At 29.7% G+C, this 24,338-nt stretch overlaps 1 protein-coding gene, 1 long non-coding RNA gene and 1 pseudogene across 6 annotated transcripts; 1 reads left to right on the forward strand and 2 right to left on the reverse strand.

The window, feature by feature from the left end:
• Positions 1 to 1,996: 1,996 nt before the first annotated feature.
• Positions 1,997 to 3,933, reverse strand: LOC143246839 (elongation factor Tu pseudogene; annotated as a pseudogene). The gene has a single exon (XR_013026192.1). The product of XR_013026192.1 is annotated as an elongation factor Tu pseudogene (transcript).
• A 1,760-nt stretch (positions 3,934 to 5,693) lies between these two features.
• PIG-O (phosphatidylinositol glycan anchor biosynthesis class O) lies at positions 5,694 to 15,943 on the forward strand. 4 transcript variants are annotated; one of them, XM_076494037.1, is made up of 7 exons: positions 5,694 to 6,512; positions 7,490 to 7,662; positions 8,016 to 8,211; positions 9,182 to 10,444; positions 11,948 to 12,221; positions 14,393 to 14,592; positions 15,701 to 15,943. In XM_076494037.1, the coding sequence occupies exons 1-7, from the start codon at positions 5,796 to 5,798 to the stop codon at positions 15,941 to 15,943; spliced, it is 3,066 nt and encodes a 1,021-aa protein (XP_076350152.1). In that variant the 5' UTR covers positions 5,694 to 5,795. The 4 variants fall into 4 exon arrangements, with proteins under 4 accessions (XP_076350152.1, XP_076350149.1, XP_076350150.1 ...); XM_076494034.1 differs by having other exon boundaries at positions 5,699 to 6,512; positions 14,228 to 14,592; XM_076494035.1 differs by having other exon boundaries at positions 5,699 to 6,512; positions 8,016 to 8,190; positions 14,228 to 14,592.
• LOC143246841 (uncharacterized) lies at positions 12,042 to 15,702 on the reverse strand. The gene is made up of 3 exons (XR_013026193.1): positions 14,847 to 15,702; positions 14,271 to 14,454; positions 12,042 to 12,180 (listed from the first exon to the last, which is right to left on the reverse strand). It is a non-coding gene; the product is annotated as an uncharacterized LOC143246841 (long non-coding RNA).
• Positions 15,944 to 24,338: the final 8,395 nt, after the last annotated feature.

Genomic DNA, 24,338 nt, shown 5'->3' on the forward strand with positions numbered 1-24,338 from the left:
AAGACATTGAATGTAGGACCAGCACACATTTAGTAGTTGTTCCAGTTTTCCAGAGAAATATGGTATTACCTAATTTTTGTAAGTTTGTATGTATATAAAATGTAAATAATTTTCAATAACATTGCATAAAGACACTAATGCCTCTGGTTCTTCACAGCCATAGTCCTTCACTAGCATTGATAAAGTAAGATTTATGTAAAATAAATAATGGTTGAAAGATCTAATTAATTTATGTTAAGAAAACATTATTTGTGCCATTTCTAACTAATTTCCATAAGTGTCATTATATATGTGATATAACAATGATAGAGAAGAAAAAAATACCTTTTGTTTCCATTCGTTTAGAACACTGAACATGTTTGTTTCATTTCAGTGTACTATATGTGGTAATGTGTGTTTATTAGCTGTGATATGCAAGTAACGCAAGTTTCTGATGTTTACTGTCCGTGATGCAGTTCTTAAAGAACAATGGGTGGTTAGGGTTCTTGATTCACAGTCTGAGGGCCACAGGTTTGAATCCCTGTCTTACCAAACTTGGTTGCTCTTTCAACCACGGGGGTGTAATAATGTTGGGATCAGTCCCACTATAAATTTTAAATAGTCCCTCAAGAGTTGACGGTTGATGGTGGTGATCAGCTGTCTTCTCCCTTGTTTTACACTGTTAAATTAGGGACAGCTAGAACAGATAATCCTTATGTAGTGCATGAAGTTCCAAACAAACATTCTTGGTTTCAAAAATCTTTTTTTTTCTTGCACTAAAAAATCTTCAACAGATTTAAGGAACAAGTGGGAATTTCACAATACATTTTTACAATACAGTATATAAGTCACATGTATTTCTAAATATATATTTAACCAAAAGCTTCAAGAAATGCAGATACGTCTACCAGGACCTGATCTCACAGTCTACAGAGAATTAAAGATACGTCTACCAGGACCTGATCCCACAGTCTACAGAGAATTAAAGATACATCTACCAGGACCTGATCCCACAGTCTACAGAGTATTAAAGATATGTCTACCAGGACCTGATCCCACAGTCCACAGAGTATTAAAGATACTTCTACCAGGACCTGATCCCACAGTCTACAGAGTATTAAAGATATGTCTACCAGGACCTGATCCCACAGTCTACAGAGTATTAAAGTTCCCTGTAAATAATGGTACATTTTATTCAGCACTCCACTTGAAATTCTTAAAAGAATCAGACCTGAAGACCACTTCCAAATGTGGAAAGCACTTCTACAGCAGAAACTACAGTGAATATACAACAAAAATTAGTTCAACAACTCTCAAAGCTTGTTGATATAGGCAGATGTCTCCTTGGTTGTGAAATCAGTAACTTTCAAAAATGTTGTAGGATTATTATAAATGCACTTTTTAATTGAAGTATTATACTACTTGGATATATAGTAATACTGACTTCATCCCTCAATGTACCCCTACTTACATAAACCAGAAGTGGCAAAGTAAATTATAATAACTGTATAAAGAATTTGAAATTATGCAACATAAAATAGGTGATTATGAACTGATTAGCTGAGGAGAAAAGTGACATAAAGAGTTGCTTCTGTCAATGTTTTAAAATTATGCAACTCAATCTAATGTAAAGACATAACTCGTGCAGTTGTGCCATCAATAGCAATTTTAAAACTTTCATGAGGTACTCACAGGGATTTCATGGCTGGGAATAATATAAATGTACAGCACATGACCATACAAGTTGTAAGTTAAGTAATACTTACACGTGTATACACAGACATTAACAAGTCCTGTTTTAATACAGTGAGAAAGGTAAATTTATATACAACAAATATTTCAAGTTATGATACCTTCTTGTAATCAATATTAAACTTTAACAGGACACAAAAATATAATTAAAAAACTTAATAATAAATAGTATAAATTATTTTGCATGTAAGTATTGAAAAATATCTTTACAGATACAAGCAACTGTCACTTTGACCAAGGTAATGTACAACAAAAAGTACACACGTTTCTAATGTTCTAACAATGCAAATTTATTACACATTACAAAAATTGTTTTTAAAGTAATAACAAAGATGCATATATTTAGAAAAATTTGGCAAAAAATTGTTTGATTTAAAATCTATTTTATCCAGCATAACAAATGAACTAACACAGAACAGTGGTTCAGTTGTAAATATTGCTGTTTAAATTGTTATATTTGAAAGAATAAAACAATACTATGGAAGTGTAAATTTAAGTTTGCTATTTTTGCAAATCTATTGAATAACTTTCTTGTGCCAAAATTGATTTATTGGTTTTTAATGAAATTAAGAAGTGAATACATTTTTATTCCTATAACAAGATCCATTTCAATTCAACAAAATAAATAAAAAATCATTTAAAGATATGCTCTGTAATCTACATGGGTGTGATTTTTCCTAGATGTGTAACATTTTCTAGATTTGGCAATAGTTCTGTAACAATCCCACTGGCCACTGTCACATTGTTTTCTCGAATTGTAAACTGCTGTCCAAGTAACATGATCATTTTCTTCTGTAAAGTTAAAATGACAAAACCTTCGTCACCTGGTAGCATCATTTCACCATCACATACGTCGATACGACAAGCAACATTCCAAGTCCTACTAAACAGCTGTTGTATGTAACATGACTTTATAGCCCTGCTCCTTCCTCCTTCGCCCTTGGACAGAAGATACATGCGAGCTTTAAAATGATTGTACATCTTCACAGCTCCTGGTTTGCTTAGTACCATTCCTCGAAAGACCGTTTCTGGATGCACATTACGTACCAAAGCTCCTATGTGATCACCTGCAAAACACTGTGTGTAAGACTTCTTGAAAATATGAAGGTCACTAATCGTAGTTTTAATGAGCACGTTGCATCCAATTAATTCTGCTGTTTCTCCTTTGTTTACAACACCTTGCATCAAGGTTCCAATTATTACTGTTCCACGACCATGTACCGTGAAAGCTGATTCAACAGGAAGCAAAAATGGTGCTGAAAGGTTTCTAGTAGGGGCAGGAATATAACTGTCTAAAGCATTCACGAGACGTCTTATTGATTCTTCTCCATAATAAGATGTATTACCTTTTAAGGCAAGTAATGCAGATCCCCAGATTATAGGTGCAGAATTGCCATCAAATCCAAAATCAACCAAAAGTTCCCTAATTTCCAATTCTACCAGTTCAAGCACTTCCCTATCAACCAAGTCAGCCTTATTGATGTAAACAACAACATTATTAATTCCTAGTTGTCGAGCCAAGAGCAAATGTTCACGAGTCTGTGGCATCTGTCCATCAGTACCAGCAACAACCAAAATAACACCATCCAACTGTGAAGTACCACAGATCATATTTTTTATATAATCAGCATGACCTGGACAGTCTGTGTGGGCGTAATGACGAGTGTCTGTGGAGTAATCAATATGTGAAGCGTTAATTGTAATACCTCGTTTTAATTCCTCGGGCGCACGGTCTATGTCTTCATAAGTTGTGTACTTGGCTAAGCCTTTCCCAGACAAGTATTTTGTTATCGCTGAAGTTAATGTTGTTTTTCCATGGTCAACATGACCTATTGTGCCAATATTAACATGTTCTTTTTCTGTGTTTTCAGTTGATTTTATATCACTTTTACGTTCTCTTTCTTTATTTATTTTTTGTTTGTTTTTACTAGAAAATCTGAAGTCAGACTTTGACTCACATTTGTCAACATTATCAACAAAATTGTTCGTGCCTGATTCTGCACTGAACAAACATTTCACAAAAGGTAAATAATTTCTAAATTCTTTACGCCGTCTTCTGTTCACTAAGGATGAAAAATGAGACACCGAATAAATTGTAACTCTATAATTCTTCGAAAAATAAGAATAAAACTTACTACAAAAAACGATCTGCAGGTACCGTCTTCCCAATAAACAGCCCTCCATGTTTATTGGAACTTAGCGGCATCTATGGTTGACATAAATTTAATAATAATTAATTATAAAACAATAGTTTATTTTGATATGTAAAATTTACTTACAAATAATTCCAAGGACAGCATAATTATTAACTTTATTGATGTTTTTTTACTTGATTTTTCACTTTTATTAATGTTTGATTTCACTTTTGTCCAATATGATGCATCACGAAGTTCAGTATCTACTGCGCAAACGCCATTTCCTGAAGAATTAAACAAAACACTCAATAACTCAACCGCCTTCAAACATGTGGTCAGCTATGGGCCATTTATCTCTTTTTTACTTTGTTAACCTGACGCTGTCCGAATAAGATCGAACGTTGTTCGCTCCTCTACATAGAGCTTTCTTTATCCATACCAGCCGTTTTTACATAAAAATTTTTCTGTACAAGTGGGTTTTCTCGTCATCACAAAAAACACAATTATGTTGTAGGTTAAACCATCGAAGACAATAGTGCATTAATGAAAGATATATAGTAATATATACTGTTATAGATACAACGCCCTTCTTCAGGTATTTCTAGCTGACAGTTACATCACTAAAATCAGGCTTCGATTCCCCTCGGTGGACTCAGCAGATAGCCCGATGTGGCTTTGCTGTAAGAAAATATACACACACTGGCTGACAGAAGAGGCATCTTATTTGTCTTTAGACAATAAGACTAATGCTAATAATAATGCTTATTATCCGTGATGACGAGAAACCCTCTTGAAGTAAAAATGAATCCCAGGACGGCTGCCATGAGTATTAACACTTTTACCAAAATAAAGCAGAGAACAACGTTTCGACCTTCTTAGGTTATCTTTAGGTTAACAATATGTTAATACCCACACCAGCCGACCTGAGATACAATGCTAATTATTATTTCTTATCCCATTTGTGTAAGAATATAAAGAAAATTTTGTATTTATATATATACATATGGATTATCGATTAAAGTTACCGAAAATTATTCATATTCAGAACTTATTTTTGATGCTACGCTACATTATAATTTGAAAATTACCGCAAACATTGAAATGTTGAGTTAATTATTATTGACAGAGTCCTTAGAAAAACATTTTTTTTTTTTAATCTTTCAAACGAATATTATTCACCAGAATTATCTTTAGGGCAAAGAATGAATAAGATATACATATAAATCTAAGTTTTTGATCGTGTTATTATAATTTTTAGTGTTTAATTATTTCTAAAATTAAAACTACAGGATAAAAATGTTAATAAAGGAAGAAGAGCTCTTTCAACTATCTCAATATGTGTGTTTTTTCTTACAGCAAAGCCACATGAAACTAGCTGCTGAGTCCACCGAGGGAAATCCAACTTCTGATTTTAGCGTTGTAAATCCATAGGCTTATCGCTTTACTAGGGGGTACCCCTCATTTTGTACGAAACATATTGAATAATACTCTCTTGCTTATTTGTTGCTAAACGCAAAGTTATACAATGAGCCATATTTGCTCTTTTCATTGCGGGTTCGGAAACCCATTTTAAGCATTATAAATTATGGACTTTTCGCTGAGCCACTGAGGAGAGGAGAGAGGAATTACGCTTTATTAAAAAAAAAAAAAAAAAGTAAATTTCTCCGAATGAGAACTCTAGAAAACTTTGAAAATTGAGTTACACTTTTTGAGTCGTTTGTAATTATATGTTAGGATTTAATACGTCAACCCACTGGCGGCGATGTTAATTTTCCGCTTTAAGCGATTGTTGACTGGTTTAGTAGCTTAAAATCAAATGAATAAATATTATATCATATTCATGTAGTTTTATAATTTTAACTTTTACAATGCAGGATGAGTGAGTGTTTGTTTGTTGTTTTTTAGTCTATAGGTAGCGCAACCACTGCGATGGATCGTACTTGGAAGCACGTGTGTTTGGTATTGTGGATTTATTTTTTGTATTTGTATGGTATTTATCTTTTTGCATCTGGTTTCTTGTTGAACAGAGTTGTGATTGAAAGGAAAAGTAACCGTGAAGATTTAGTTCGGTTCTTCAATAAAACTTCGGAAATAGTTCATCGACATTGCGATGTTCGTAGTGATTCAATTTTGTACAAATTACCGCTGATATCGAGAGTTTGCAGAGAACCCTTCAGAAATGAATTCGGAAACGAAATTAGAAGGGAAGATCCTTGCGTATTTGAAAAACGTTTTTCGAGAGCTGTTATGATAATTCTTGATGGGTTAAGATACGACTTCACAATTTATCAAGAAAATGGAACTGTGAGCGGTTTGGATCGTGGAAACAGACATTTATTTGAAAATAAATTATCTGTTTTTCAAGAACTTAAGCAAAAACATCCAACTGGCAGTGTTTTATATCCATTTATTGCTGATCCCCCTACTACTACACTACAAAGACTGAAAGGACTTATGACTGGTAGTCTTCCAACTTTTATAGATGTTAGTGCTAACTTTGCAAGTTATGAAATTTCAGAAGATAATTTGATCGGCCAAATGCATAGCAATGGTAAAAAAATTGTCTTTATGGGAGACGACACGTGGAAAGGTTTATTTCCTAAGAAATTTCACAGATCTTATTTTTATCCATCTTTTAACGTTAAGGTGAGCATGATAACTTATTTTATTTTTCAGGGTATTTTATTTAGTGTTGTAAATTTAAAAGTTTCTTTTACGTGGTTAAACAAAAAGGTATTATAAGTTTGGGCCTTATTTAACAATACCTTTCAAAACTAGGGCTACCACAACCAACAGATAATCATTGAACATTCAAATAATTCAGCAAGTAATCAATATGCCAGTTTTGCATATTAAAGATGGCATCCACACATCGTGTATAACTGCCAGATAACACCAATGAAAGATTTAACGTTTACGTTTGTTTTGTTTTTTCTTACGAGAATAGTGTATATTTCCTCAAAATAAACTATTACACCCATTATATTCCATCTCAATTATAAGACATCTGTTGGTATCTTACCAATATAATTAGAATGTATAATCTTAACAATAGGGCCAAAAGTAAGAATAATCAACAGTAAGCTCTTTGCCTTTCTCATTTCAAACTTGTCTTCTGTATTCTTTTGTGAGAAACTATCACTGGTGTAATTATGTGGAAATACTGAGCATTATATGGAAAGTATTGTAAGTAAACTGAAACATGGAGGTATTAATTTCTTGGTGGAACGTACAAAGATTTTAAGACTAAAAGTAGATAAAGATAAGGAACGAATAATTTTTCCCCCCTGGTTTTTACAAGAGGTCACTTTTAGTAGGTCAAGAGAGAAGATATTAGGTCATATTTAAATGGTTGCCATGGTAATAATATAGTTGTATAGTCTAGACAAATAAGCTTTACACAGTCATTTAATAAAGATATTGTGCTACTCATAGGTTAGTTGTGTCTGGATGGAGGAAGGCATGTAAGCATCATGTACTTGAATTTTTATAAATCTTGATAAGTTAAATAGATACTTGGCAGGTGGCCTTTAATTATAGTGAATTTCAAGGTATTCTCTGTGTAATAGTGTATGTATATGTAAAAACTACACTGGATCTTCTGTGTTCTTGTTTCTTCTCAGGATTTACATACAGTGGATGATGGAATAATTAAACACTTAATACCTGAAATGGAGAGAAAAGATTGGGACATTATAATTGCACATTTTTTAGGAATTGATCACTGTGGTCATAGATTTGGGCCATCACATCCAGAAATGACAAGGAAGTTAGCCCAGATCAATAGTATTATAAGGTAAGAGTGTTTGTTGTACATATCATGTAACGTTTCAAATGTATTTGATGGAGCTACTAAATGTTTAAATAAACTGAAGTGATATTGACTTGAAAATATAATAATTGAAATAATCTTTGTATATATCATTATTCAATAACACTGGGTGAGAAGTTTTTTAATTGGTTATTGAACTTAAAAGTTCAGTGATTAGATTGTGGTGAAAGAAATAATAATCGCCGATATTCTAATATTATTTAAAAACAAATGACTGAAGGGTTTAGGAAATGTGAATGTTCAGCCTAATGTTGTTATGCTTGCACAGGTCCTGTATTTTTAACTTTATTTTTCTCAATGTATATTGTTTGTTTCAGCTCAGTAGCCTCACTTATCAATAATGATATGGTGCTATTTGTATTTGGAGATCATGGAATGACATCTTCGGGTGATCACGGTGGAGACAGCAGGGATGAATTGACATCTGCTCTTTTCGTCTATACCCCTTCTAAATTATTTGATGAACATCCAGCAGTAAGCTGTGAATCTTCAGTTAGTCAAACTGGGTTTTTGGTTTGTGATAATGTATTTCAAAATTCAGAAGGAAAACAGTTTATTTTTTTATTTTTGTAAGAATTTGAACGTTTTGCAAAAAGGAATGAATGAAAAATATCTTTCTCACATTATTTTTAAAGAAAATATTTTTTGAGACATTTTTCATAGTTTTACCTTCAAAACTCTAAAATTAGGCTTGTAATTTGTATAGTAATAATGTATTTTGTAAGTTAACAAACAACTTTAGTAAGTAGTTGAAACAAAATGTTTATTAAATGGTCAGATTTTTAATCAGATTGTTTTAGGTAATTTTGTGAGATGTATGTTAGTATCGCCTGTTTAACATCCATCAATCACTCAAAAATCCTCACTTATATCATTTGCACTGTAGCACTACTGGCATAGAAACTTGTAAAATAATTAAAATAAACAGATTTATTTAAGTATTTCTCTTACCTAAAATCTTTTTTGATTTAGGCATAGCTTATATTTTACAAATTCTTAAAATTAAAAGTATTTATGTAATTAAACCAGTATAAATTAAAATATTTGTTTCTTAGATTTCTTTGATTCTGAAAATACTCTCTTGGCAGATATTGTTACTTAGTAACTATTGTCCTTATTCTAGGATACAGTTGTTTAGCGACTGTTGTCTTGAATCTAGAATTAACTTGTGTAGTAACTATTGTCTTTATTCTAGAATACAGTTATTTAGTGACTATTGTCTTTAATCTAGAATACAGTTGTTTAGTGACTGTTGTCTTAAATCTAGAATTAACTTGTGTAGTAACTATTGTCTTTATTCTGAGATACAGATGCTTAGTAACTATTGTCTTTATTCTGAGATACAGATGCTTAGTAACTATTGTCTTTATTCTAGGATACAGTTACTTAGTAACTATTGTCTTTATTCTAGGATACAGTTACTTAGTAACTATTGTCTTTATTCTAGGATACAGTTGCTTAGTAACTTTTATCTTTATTTTAGGAGTATTTGGAGCTGGTGCATCAAGTTGATTTAGTTCCAACCATTTCATTTTTTCTGGGTCTTCCAATCCCATTTTCAAGTCTTGGGTCAGTTATCCCATCACTTTTTTATGTAAGTACATCATCTGGTGTTCAAGACCGAGAGTTTAAAGAACTGATGTCATTGTCTGTAGCGACTGAAATTCTGATGATCAACACCATCCAAGTACAGCAGTATTTAGAAGTTTACTTCACCAATCCAGACCGCGAGACACAAAGTGAATTCATTGAGGCCGAAAATTTGTTAATTGAAGTGAATAAGACTTGGTCTGATTTCTGTGCATTTTCAGACTTCAGAAAACTGAATGAAGCAAGAAACAAACTTGAAACCATACACAATGGTTACTACCAGTATTTGAAAACTATTAAAAAAATTTGTGACCGAAAATGGGCTACTTTTGATCTCTTTCTAATGACCAATGGTCTGATTGTTCTGACGGTCACGACAGTGTTTTGTTTCGTCTTCACATTCCTGTCAGAAAATGTAGAATCAGATGTATCTCACCTGCTTCAGTTTGCAGGAGTCTCATTAACCTTGGCCGTATGTCTGTACTTGATGGATATCTCATTTCTTTCCAAGATGTTCAACACTGGGAATATAACTTTATATATCACTGTATTTCTAGTTTTACTACCTTCTTTATTTTACTGTATGAAATTTGTCTGTTATCAGAAGAACTTTGTATTCAACCAATTCAGTATTTCTCTTCTTATTTTTCTGTATTTCGTTAGTTTTTTCTCCAATAGTTATGTTGTGCATGAAGACAAGTGTTGTCAGTACCTCTTACAGGCATGTTTAATAATAACAAGACTCTTTAATAAACCGAGAACTTGTGAGAAATACAAACCAAGCCTTGACCTGGTATTTTTACTGACTGAAGCACTGGAACTGCTGTTTTTAATGGGTTCTGTTCGATGTGGTTCCTTATTTTGGAAGTGCCGTGAAGAACAGTTTCTCTGCATCTCTTCACTGCTCCCGAGCCAGTTGTCCAGCTTTCCAGCAGATTATAAAACTGTTCATCTGTTTCCAACTTGTGTTTCATTAGTGTTCACTGTTGGCTTCTTTTACTGGTTGTTATATCGCTGCTTGTACTTCTCCAAGGAGACTGCTTCTGGACTTTGTTTACTCTATGCAGTACCAAGCATGACTGTAGCCATTGTGATGTACTGGATTACTGAAGCTGTTCCTAGTGTTGTTGCAGAGAGAGTCTTTAAAGGAAAACAGGTGTGAACTGTGAATTACTTTTAAAAAAAATGTTTTATGTTAAAAATAATATTTATCCATAAAAGTTCTCATATGTCAATTCAGTAAAAAAATTGTGGAACATTTTACTGTATTTTACACAGTGGAAGAAGAACATTGTTATGATCATAATTCTATTTTGTGTAACTATGTTTCATACTCATCTGATTAGAATTCATTAAAGTGTAATAATTAATGTGAGTTTGAAGTTTATAATAATTTGAATGACTTTTAGTGAAGCAGAAGGGAATAATGAAAATCATGTTGAGGTTAACAGTGGATTTCAGTCAAGAAAACAATGTTTCATTCAAACTGCTAGAAGTGTAATGGTGACAGTTAGATGAAATACAAAATAATTATCTTTATTTATTATTAATCTACTAGTGGATAAAAATGACCTCTCCTCAAGCTGTGTTTTAAATAACGGTTGTACATTCTTATTGTGAAGGAATTCAGGAGAGTAAGAATTATTTTTGTTCATTTATTTCATACTTAACAGAAGAAACATAAAGAAATGTTCTTACTCTCGTGTAGAATTATGAAAAGGAAATGTGTATATATTTTATTTTTAGTTGTATTGTTTAGAATATTGTTATCAAAGATATTGTTTTGTAGCCAAACCTGATGCCAAAGGTCAAGTCCTAGATCACCGATAAGTTTTTGTTAGTTTGTGTGTTGTTTGTTTCTATAGCTGGAAGTGGTGACTATTGAAATTCATAAAATAATATATTGAAAGAAACATGTTCATTAAAATTAATTAAGTTGAAACTAATTGGATATGTAAAATGAATTTTTTACCATCATTAAAAAACCTGAAATTTAAAAATGAAAGGAAGTATTATCAATCTTTTACAAGGTTTTGTAACAAACTTTGGGATATTTTACAAAGTGTGAAATGATGGATAAAAGTAATCCTAGTTATATGAATTTGTTTCAACTGAAAACAGATAGTATTCAGGAAGTGTGTACTAGTTTAGTTAAATATATTTGCTGTCAAAATGAAATAATATCCGGGAACACCGATGCTGACACCTGTCCTTGTCTTGAAAAGGTTAAAAAGTGGCCCCTCCCCTACTGTGCTTCTGGAAACTTGCCTAAACTGCTAACTTGAATTCTTGTAGCAACTTCAAGGCAAAGTGGCCATTATCACCACAGCAGTGGTAGTATCAGCCACACAATTTCCTATTTCCTCAGCAGAGTGTGCAAGTTTTCTGTCACATGTTGTGATTTGACAAAATGTATTTTGTTTCCTGATTTAGGTTAGTTTAGTGTCAGTTATTATCATAGCATATTTTATCTTTTTAATATTAATAGATATAACCTCATTGAGTTTTATTATAAACTGTATAAGTTTATTTTTTTGTATCTGCTAGATTCTGTTAGATTCATGTGATTTAATTTCTTCATTCACCTGACTTATAATCTGAAGGTCACAAGTTAGAGAGAAAAATTTGTTTTTTTTACATGTATATATTTCTCTTCTAGGAGATTCTGCCTCAGATTGTATACATGTTGGCATCACTGAGTCTCGGTGTTGTGTGGATTTCTCCATTACCTGTGTCAAACATGAAGTCCACACCTGAGAACATGGCAAAATTAAGAACAGTCTATTCATCGAGCCTTCTCATGTTCTGTCTTATCATACTGGTGGTATCCTTCCTTCTTACAGGAGATGAATTTTCTTCATCTTTGTGTTTCCTCGTAGTTAGTGCTGCCCTCTATGTAAAAAGATCTCCAGGTTTCACAATGAACAATGAAGGTAACTTAGTGTATAGGAAATGTGAGACGTTGTTAAAATAACGTCATTATTTGAATAACACAACTTTACATTCTTTTAACATTACTGTACAGTTAACTGTTATACATGTCCTAATGTCATCAAACTATAATCTAATACATCCTGTTGTCAAAATTCTATAATTTAACACATCCTGTCATCAACAAGCTATAATCTAACACATCCTATTGTCAAAAATCTATAATTTAATACATCCTGTTGTCAAAAATCTATAATCTAACACATCCTGTTATCTACAAACTATAATCTAACACATCCTATTGTCAAAAATCTATAATCTAACACATCCTGTCATCAACAAACTATAATATAATACATCCTGTTGTCAAAAATTTATAATTTAACACATCCTGTCATCAACAAAGTATAATCTAACACATCCTGTTGTCTAAAATCTATAATATAATACATCCTGTTGTCAAAAATCTATAATCTAACACACCCTGTCATCAACAAACTATAATCTAACACATCCTGTCATCAACAAACTATAATATAATACATCCTGTTGTCAGAAATCTACAATCTAACACATCCTGTCATCAACAAACTATAATCTAATACATCCTGTTGTCAAAAATCTATAATCTAACACATCCTGTCATCAACAAACTATAATCTAATACATCTTGTTATCAAAAATCTGTAATCTAACACATCCTGTTGTCAAAAACCTATAATATAACACATCCTGTTGCCAAAAATCTATAATCTAACACATCCTGTTGTCAAAAATCTATAATCTAACACATCCTGTTGTCAAAAATCTATAATATAACACATCCTGTCATCAACAAACTATAATCTAATACATCCTGTTGTCAACAAACTATAATATAATATGTTCTATCATCACCAGACTGTACATGCTATATTTAACTTGTTAAGACTAATATCAGTGTCAAATAAGCCATAGTTTAAGACCCTCTTAACTGCTTTTACAAGGAAAAAAAACTGACTCTATATGACCATATTTCTATATGGGCTTCTTAAAACGTGACATAGCCTCAGACTGTCAGAACCTGGCACTGGCTTACATTAATTATAAATTTATTAATTTTTAATAAATCTTTGGCCAGTAATTCTGGTAATACTAACAGTTTATTTCAACAATTTAAAATGATGTTTAATATCATAATTCATAATTTAAAGCTAGGTTTTCCACAGCTTATGTTTAAATGATTAGAAATTTAGTTTTCACTAGTGTGTAAATTAAGGATGAATCAAATTTGAAAATCTCAAATAATTATTGTGACAGAAAATGTAATAAGGGACTGTTATTGTAAAGAAAAGATCTACTGTAAGTTTTATGATCTGGAAGTTTGTAGTTTTTCTTTTTTGGTGAAACTAAATGTAGTGTTGATTAATTTTTGTTTTATGATCTGGAAGTTTGTAGTTTTTCTTTTTTGGTGAAACTAAATGTAGTGTTGATTAATTTTTGTTTTATGATCTGGAAGTTTGTAGTTTTTGTTCTTTGGTGAAACTAAGTGCAGTCATCTTCTTGATTGTAAACATTCTATGAAATTTCAAGATTAATATTTAACCCTAATTTAATACTTTAAACAGAGCAAATTAAAAACTAACTCTATCAATGGTTGATAGAAGTAATATGTTCAAAACAGAGAGGAACCTATCAGAATGGTGCTGTATATACGAGTCTCCATGCAGTCAGTGAAGCCTCAATCTTTGATGTGTCTTAATATCAACTGTTTTTTAAAACTAATTTTGCTTTAAACTGTTTGAAACGGTACTGCAGCATTATGTAATTATCTTGGTCCTTCTCTTGGCATGGTTTATTTAATATTTTGTAACTAAATAGCATTTCAGATTTTGTTGTTGTTTTTTTAATTTATTGTGTCTCGACTAATTCAATTTAGCATGCCCTTGTAATCATAAAGAAATGTATATATTTTACATTGACTTTCAAACTGTGAAGTTAATGCTGGTATCCCATTAATTTTCTTAAGGAAATCTGAATAAATTTCATCTGCCCAGCTCGGTCATTCTCACCTGGGTCCTATTTTCGTGTCATGGTTTCTTTGTTACTGGCCACCAGTGTACATTTCCATCCATTCATTGGCAAGCAGCATTTGTTGGTAATTCAGGAGAGTTCTCGACAAATCTCATTCCAGGTTTTCTGGTTGCATTCAATACATTTTCATCATATCTCATGTTTGGCCTGTCTTTGCCTCTACTGGTAACATGGAAACACACAGTTTTTAAGTCACAAAGTACAGATCACGGAGAGTTAACACTATTCAAGGCACCAGCAGAATTCCGAAGAGGATTACTTCGTTTATTTGTCCAGTACATCTTATTCCATGGACTAAAGGTAGCTTATACTGTTTCATAATTTCTTACTTGTATATTTAGTTGCTATGTCAACTGTAATTATTCTTTAACTTTTTATTCATTATTAAAGTTTATTATTAGAATACTGTTATACTTAGGAATAATTTAAAACTCGTAATCTAGCTGAACTTCGTGAGATTACATCCTAATATATCATTAAGAGTAAGGGTACCCAGCTGATGAAACAGTGCATTATAATATTTATACTTAGATACCTGAGAAAAGTATACTTACATTACTGTACAGAATGATTTTTAGTTTATTCTGATCTGATGTTGTTCTCTGCTAAATTTTTTTCAGTATCTGATCTGGTACTACTTTCGTTCTGCCATCGTATCAACTTTCATAAAATCAACGTAATCTGTTTTCCATTTAGTAAGACCAAAATGAAAAGAAAATTTTATTTTATAATCATAACGAAGAAACTTATTAATTAAGTAACTTATAATTTGTTGTGTTTACTTCAAGTAATAAAAATTAATTACATACAGAAAATTTCTGCTGATAAATTTTTATATATCTTAATATCCTGAGGAGATGTTAAAAATAAGGAACGTTTTCTTCCAGAAAGACATTTAATGAATTTAAGTCAAACATAATTTGTGAAGAATGACAATAAGAGCTAAAACATTGTCAGTTTTTTCACTTAAATATTAACTATATTAACAGACAGCTGGTAGTTAAGAAATCTCAAAAACACAAACTTTAAGTTCTGAAAAACTGTTTTTCATTAAAATTAAAACTTTGTAATAACATTTTACTTAAATATCATGTATTCTTCAAGTGTGTTGAATATGAAAATTGTCTTATTAACATTAGAAAATACTTAGTAGGTTTTCTTCATCAAATATTGCCAGAAATTATATCCATACGTTATTTGATTTGAACTGCTTTTTATCTCAGATGTTGATATTACGTTCTTACATTTATAATGATGTGAACTTCATGTATCTTTGTGTGATAAAAGTAACATATATATTCATACATAACTTAAAATTTAAATTCCTAAATTTCAGTCTGTAGTTGTAATAATAAAATTATATACAAGTATCATGTTCTTTAAGGGCACATAACTATTTTAATTACAGCTGCTAGCCTCTTCGGCAGCATGTGCCCTGCATCGACGTCACCTCATGGTTTGGAAAATATTTGCACCGAGGTTAATATTTGAAGCTGTTGCTATGGGAATAACAATGTTTGGTACGGCGTTAGGATACTTGTTTACACTCAGAGTTCATTTTGCTGTACAGAGATGGCTTGAACACATCTCCCACAACAAATCCTTGGAGTTTGGAGCTGTGGAATATGGAAAGCTGTCCATGAAAAGCTAGCTGTGTTTTCTGAGAAATTGTCCAACACTTACAGTTGTAACAACAAGAACTAATCTTATTTTGTATATGTCTGAAGCTATTGTATGTGTGTATATAGTGTGCATTTGTTAGTGGAAGAATGAGCACCGTAAGTCCTTTAACTTAATACCACATAATTACTGTATTATACAGTAGAATACAAACAGTACTTTAACATAATACCACATAATTACTATATTATACAGTAGAATACAAACAGTACTTTAACATAATACCACATAATTACTATATTATACAGTAGAATACAAACAGTACTTTAACTTAATACCACATAATTACTATATTATACATCAGAATACAAACAGTAGTTTAACTTAATACCACATAATTACTATATTATACAGTAGAATACAAACAGTAGTTTAACTTAATACCACATAATTACTATATTATACAGTAGAATACAAACAGTAGTTTAACTTAATACCACATAATTACTATATTATACAGTAGAATACAAACAGTAGTTTAACATAATACCACATAATTACTATATTGTACAGTAGAATACAAACAGTAGTTTAACATAATACCACATAATTACTACATTATACATCAGAATACAAACAGTACTTTAACTTAATACCACATAATTACTATATTATACAGTAGAATACAAACAGTACTTTAACTTAATACCACGTAATTACTATATTATACAGTAGAATGCAAACAGTAGTTTAACATAATACCACATAATTACTATATTATACATCAGAATACAAACAGTACTTTAACATAATACCACATAATTACTATATTATACATCAGAATACAAACAGTACTTTAACATAATACCACATAATTACTATATTATACAGTAGAATACAAAGAGTACTTTAACTTAATACCACATAATTACTATATTATACAGTAGAATATAAACAGTAGTTTAATTTAATACCACATAATTACTATATTATACATCAGAATACAAACAGTAGTTTAACTTAATACCACATAATTACTATATTATACAGTAGAATGCAAACAGTTTAACATAATACCACATAATTACTATATTATACATCAGAATACAAACAGTACTTTAACATAATACCACATAATTACTATATTATACATCAGAATACAAACAGTACTTTAACATAATACCACATAATTACTATATTATACATCAGAATACAAACAGTACTTTAACATACCACATAATTACTATATTATACAGTAGAATACAAACAGTACTTTAACTTAATACCACATAATTACTATATTATACATCAGAATACAAACAGTAGTTTAACTTAATACCACATAATTACTATATTATACAGTAGAATACAAACAGTACTTTAACTTAATACCACATAATTACTATATTATACAGTAGAATACAAACAGTAGTTTAACTTAATACCACATAATTACTATATTATACAGTAGAATACAAACAGTAGTTTAACATAATACCACATAATTACTATATTATACAGTAGAATACAAACAGTAGTTTAACTTAATACCACATAATTACTATATTATACATCAGAATACAAACAGTAGTTTAACTTAATACCACATAATTACTATATTATACAGTAGAATACAAACAGTAGTTTAACATAATACCACATAATTACTATATTATACATCAGAATACAAACAGTACTTTAACATAATACCACATAATTACTATATTATACATCAGAATACAAACAGTACTTTAACATAATACCACATAATTACTATATTATACATCAGAATACAAACAGTACTTTAACATACCACATAATTACTATATTATACAGTAGAATACAAACAGTACTTTAACTTAATACCACATAATTACTATATTATACATCAGAATACAAACAGTAGTTTAACTTAATACCACATAATTACTATATTATACAGTAGAATACAAACAGTACTTTAACTTAATACCACATAATTACTATATTATACAGTAGAATACAAACAGTAGTTTAACTTAATACCACATAATTACTATATTATACAGTAGAATACAAACAGTAGTTTAACATAATACCACATAATTACTATATTATACAGTAGAATACAAACAGTAGTTTAACTTAATACCACATAATTACTATATTATACAGTAGAATACAAACAGTAGTTTAACTTAATACCACATAATTACTATATTATACAGTAGAATACAAACAGTAGTTTAACATAATACCACATAATTACTATATTATACAGTAGAATACAAACAGTACTTTAACTTAATACCACATAATTACTATATTATACAGTAGAATACAAACAGTAGTTTAACTTAATACCACATAATTACTATATTATACAGTAGAATACAAACAGTAGTTTAACATAATACCACATAATTACTATATTATACATCAGAATACAAACAGTAGTTTAACTTAATACCACATAATTACTATATTATACAGTAGAATTAATACAAACAGTAGAATTTAACATAATACCACATAATTACTATATTATACATCAGAATACAAACAGTACTTTAACATAATACCACATAATTACTATATTATACATCAGAATACAAACAGTACTTTAACATAATACTATATTATACAGTAGAATACAAACAGTACTTTAACTTAATACCACATAATTACTATATTATACATCAGAATACAAACAGTAGTTTAACTTAATACCACATAATTACTATATTATACAGTAGAATACAAACAGTACTTACAAACAGTAACTTAATACCACATAATTACTATATTATACAGTAGAATACAAACAGTAGTTTAACTTAATACCACATAATTACTATATTATACAGTAGAATACAAACAGTAGTTTAACTTAATACCACATAATTACTATATTATACAGTAGAATACAAACAGTAGTTTAACTTAATACCACATAATTACTATATTATACAGTAGAATACAAACAGTACTTTAACTTAATACCACATAATTACTATATTATACAGTAGAATACAAACAGTAGTTTAACTTAATACCACATAATTACTATATTATACAGTAGAATACAAACAGTAGTTTAACTTAATACCACATAATTACTATATTATACAGTAGAATACAAACAGTAGTTTAACTTAATACCACATAATTACTATATTATACAGTAGAATACAAACAGTAGTTTAACTTAATACCACATAATTACTATATTATACAGTAGAATACAAACAGTAGTTTAACTTAATACCACATAATTACTATATTATACAGTAGAATACAAACAGTAGTTTAACTTAATACCACATAATTACTATATTATACAGTAGAATACAAACAGTAGTTTAACTTAATACCACATAATTACTATATTATACAGTAGAATACAAACAGTAGTTTAACTTAATACCACATAATTACTATATTATACATCAGAATACAAACAGTAGTTTAACATAATACCACATAATTACTATATTATACAGTAGAATACAAACAGTACTTTAACTTAATACCACATAATTACTATATTATACAGTAGAATACAAACAGTAGTTTAACTTAATACCACATAATTACTATATTATACAGTAGAATACAAACAGTAGTTTAACTTAATACCACATAATTACTATATTATACAGTAGAATACAAACAGTAGTTTAACTTAATACCACATAATTACTATATTATACATCAGAATACAAACAGTTGTTTAACATACAAACAGTAGTTTAACTTAATACCACATAATTACTATATTATACAGTAGAATACAAACAGTAGTTTAACTTAATACCACATAATTACTATATTATACAGTAGAATACAAACAGTAGTTTAACTTAATACCACATAATTACTATATTATACAGTAGAATACAAACAGTAGTTTAACTTAATACCACATAATTACTATATTATACATCAGAATACAAACAGTAGTTTAACTTAATACCACATAATTACTATATTATACAGTAGAATACAAACAGTAGTTTAACATAATACCACATAATTACTATATTATACAGTAGAATACAAACAGTAGTTTAACATAATACCACATAATTACTATATTATACAGTAGAATACAAACAGTAGTTTAACTTAATACCACATAATTACTATATTATACATCAGAATACAAACAGTAGTTTAACTTAATACCACATAATTACTATATTATACAGTAGAATACAAACAGTAGTTTAACATAATACCACATAATTACTATATTATACATCAGAATACAAACAGTAGTTTAACATAATACCACATAATTACTATATTATACATCAGAATACAAACAGTACTTTAACATAATACCACATAATTACTATATTATACATCAGAATACAAACAGTAGTTTAACTTAATACCACATAATTACTATATTATACAGTAGTTTAACTTAATACCACATAATTACTATATTATACAGTAGAATACAAACAGTAGTTTAACTTAATACCACATAATTACTATATTATACAGTAGAATACAAACAGTAGTTTAACTTAATACCACATAATTACTATATTATACAGTAGAATACAAACAGTAGTTTAACTTAATACCACATAATTACTATATTATACAGTAGAATACAAACAGTACTTTAACTTAATACCACATAATTACTATATTATACAGTAGAATACAAACAGTAGTTTAACATAATACCACATAATTACTATATTATACAGTAGAATACAAACAGTAGTTTAACTTAATACCACATAATTACTATATTATACAGTAGAATGCAAACAGTAGTTTAACATAATACCACATAATTACTATATTATACATCAGAATACAAACAGTACTTTAACATAATACCACATAATTACTATATTATACATCAGAATACAAACAGTAGTTTAACTTAATACCACATAATTACTATATTATACATCAGAATACAAACAGTACTTTAACATAATACCACATAATTACTATATTATACAGTCAGAATACAAACAGTAGTTTAACATAATACCACATAATTACTATATTATACATCAGAATACAAACAGTACTTTAACATAATACCACATAATTACTATATTATACATCAGAATACAAACAGTAGTTTAACTTAATACCACATAATTACTATATTATACAGTAGTTTAACTTAATACCACATAATTACTATATTATACAGTAGAATACAAACAGTAGTTTAACTTAATACCACATAATTACTATATTATACAGTAGAATACAAACAGTAGTTTAACTTAATACCACATAATTACTATATTATACAGTAGAATACAAACAGTAGTTTAACTTAATACCACATAATTACTATATTATACATCAGAATACAAACAGTACTTTAACTTAATACCACATAATTACTATATTATACAGTAGAATACAAACAGTAGTTTAACATAATACCACATAATTACTATATTATACTGTAGAATATAAACAGTAGTTTAACTTAATACCACATAATTACTATGTTATACAGTAGAATGCAAACAGTAGTTTAACATAATACCACATAATTACTATATTATACATCAGAATACAAACAGTACTTTAACATAATACCACATAATTACTATATTATACATCAGAATACAAACAGTAGTTTAACTTAATACCACATAATTACTATATTATACATCAGAATACAAACAGTACTTTAACATAATACCATGTAATTACTATATTATACAGTAGAATACAAACAGTACTTTAACTTAATACCACATAATTACTATATTATACAGTAGAATACAAACAGTAGTTTAACATAATACCACATAATTACTATATTATACAGTAGAATACAAACAGTAGTTTAACTTAATACCACATAATTACTATATTATACAGTAGAATACAAACAGTAGTTTAACTTAATACCACATAATTACTATATTATACATCAGAATACAAACAGTACTTTAACATAATACCACATAATTACTATATTATACAGTAGAATACAAACAGTACTTTAACTTAATATCACATAATTACTATATTATACATCAGAATACAAACAGTAGTTTAACTTAATACCACATAATTACTATATTATACATCAGAATACAAACAGTTATGTAACATTTATTTTGGGTGTACGGTGTTTAAAGTGTTCTATAAAAGGTGTCGTTATGCACCTATTCAGAAGGGAGATGTGCTGAAAATAAATCATGTCGCACAGTTTGGAGACGTGCGTGACAAGTGTGACAGTGAAATCTTACTATTTGAAATATTCGAAAACAGAATAAGCGCGAGATGGCAGTGAAATCGTTTGCCCTCGCAGCAGTGAAATTGTGACGTCAAAGTTTCTTTTACACTCATTCCCAAATCTGGTGACGAGAAGCCGTGTACTCAATAATCGATATGCACTGACCTTGGGATAACTGCGAAAATGCTTTTCAACCTTTACACGTTACCACTACCATACTCTTTCGCATCAGAAACCTTAGGTAAGCCTAAGTATTACAGAATTGTGTGTGCTGGTCTCAGAGTTAGGCTTTGGAATAATATCTATATATTTAGTGACATTTCTCAGAGGAAACAGGAATGATTCGTTTAGATCTTGTGAAGGACTGCAGACCAAAACGAGAGCTGCAAAGTTATATTTGCAGTGTTATCTACGTTCTAATCTTCTCAATCTGTACGTATTCTACAGTTTCAAGTTTAAAGTCGAACTTGAAAACTTTCTCGATTACAAAATTTTTCTCAGTTGTAGAAATTTTGTTACTTTAATGAAAAAACAGTTTTGTATTAAGAATAACAACCAAATAAAATTTTTATAAAATGAGGTTGCTGTACCAATAAAGATTACAAAATCAAGTTGTTGTACCAATAAATGATTACAAAATCAAGTTGATGTACCAATAAATGATTACAAAATCAAGTTGATGTACCAATAAATGATTATAAAATCAAGTTGCTGTACCAATAAATGATTACAAAATCAATGTTGCTGTACCAATAAATAATTACAAAATCAATGTTGCTGTTCCAATAGATGATTACAAAATCAAGTTGCTGTTCCAATAAATGAGAACGATTAAAACTGGAGAAGAAAAGTATGTATTTTACTGGTATCCTGTCATTACGAAAAGTAATGTATTTTACTGGTATCTAGTCATTACGAAAAGTAATGTATTTTACTGGTATCTAGTCATTACGAAAAGTAATGTATTTTACTGGTATCTAGTCATTACGAAAAGTAATGTATTTTACTGGTATCTAGTCATTACGAAAAGTAATGTAATGTACTGATATCCAGTCATTATGAAAAGTAATGTATTGTACTGATATCCAGTCATTACGAAAAGTAATGTATTGTACTGGTATCCAGTCATTACGAAAAGTAATGTATTGTACTGATATCCAGTCATTACGAAAAGTAATGTATTGTACTGGTATCCAGTCATTACGAAAAGTAATGTATTTTACTGGTATCCAGTCATTATGAAAAGTAATGTAATGTACTGATATCCAGTCATTACGAAAAGTAATGTATTGTACTGATATCCAGTCATGACGAAAAGTTATGTATTGTACTGATATCCAGTCATTACGAAAAGTAATGTATTTTACTGGTATCTAGTCATTACGAAAAGTAATGTATTGTACTGATATCCAGTCATGACGAAAAGTTATGTATTGTACTGATATCCAGTCATTACGAAAAGTAATGTATTTTACTGATATCCAGTCATTATGAAAAGTAATGTATTGTACTGATATCCAGTCATTACGAAAAGTTATGTATTGTACTGGTATCCAGTCATTACGAAAAGTAATGTAATGTATTGATATCCAGTCATTATGAAAAGTAATGTATTGTACTGATATCCAGTCATTACGAAAAGTAATGTATTGTACTGATATTCAGTCATTATGAAAAGTAATGTATTTTACTGGTATCCAGTCATTACGAAAACTAAGTTGTTTTTTACATAATTCAGTTGTTACGAAGTCTTGTGGGGCTCCAGTTATTACAAAACTAAGAGGGTTAACACTCCTACGAAAAGACGTTTCTAGTCCTGATTTCTTCAAGCCCGTTCCCCTGGCTGTGGTTTCGCTAGATAGTAGATAGGGACAGTGGGAATCTCGTTAATCCATTCATTAATGGATTTAAATGGCATTTTCATTTAAATACAAAATTATTAGCCTAATGTTAATAACCTTTCAAGTTGCTCTGGAGCCTATAAGGCTCCACTTTTCGTAGGAGTGTTAAGTTCGTGTGATGAATGATTCCTGTATAATATAAAAACAGGAGTATCAGAGTCCAGCTAGTCCACGCACTTACTCTGACCCTTTCAAGGTTATGTAGGTGGTTTGTTTGTTTTTTTAATTTCGCGCGAAGTTACTTGAGGGCTATCTGCGCTAGCCGTCCCTAAAGTAGCAGTATAAGACTAGAGGGAAGGCAGTTA

Source organism: Tachypleus tridentatus, chromosome 3 (genome assembly GCF_004210375.1).
Source record: "Tachypleus tridentatus isolate NWPU-2018 chromosome 3, ASM421037v1, whole genome shotgun sequence".
Lineage (NCBI taxonomy): Eukaryota > Metazoa > Arthropoda > Merostomata > Xiphosura > Limulidae > Tachypleus > Tachypleus tridentatus.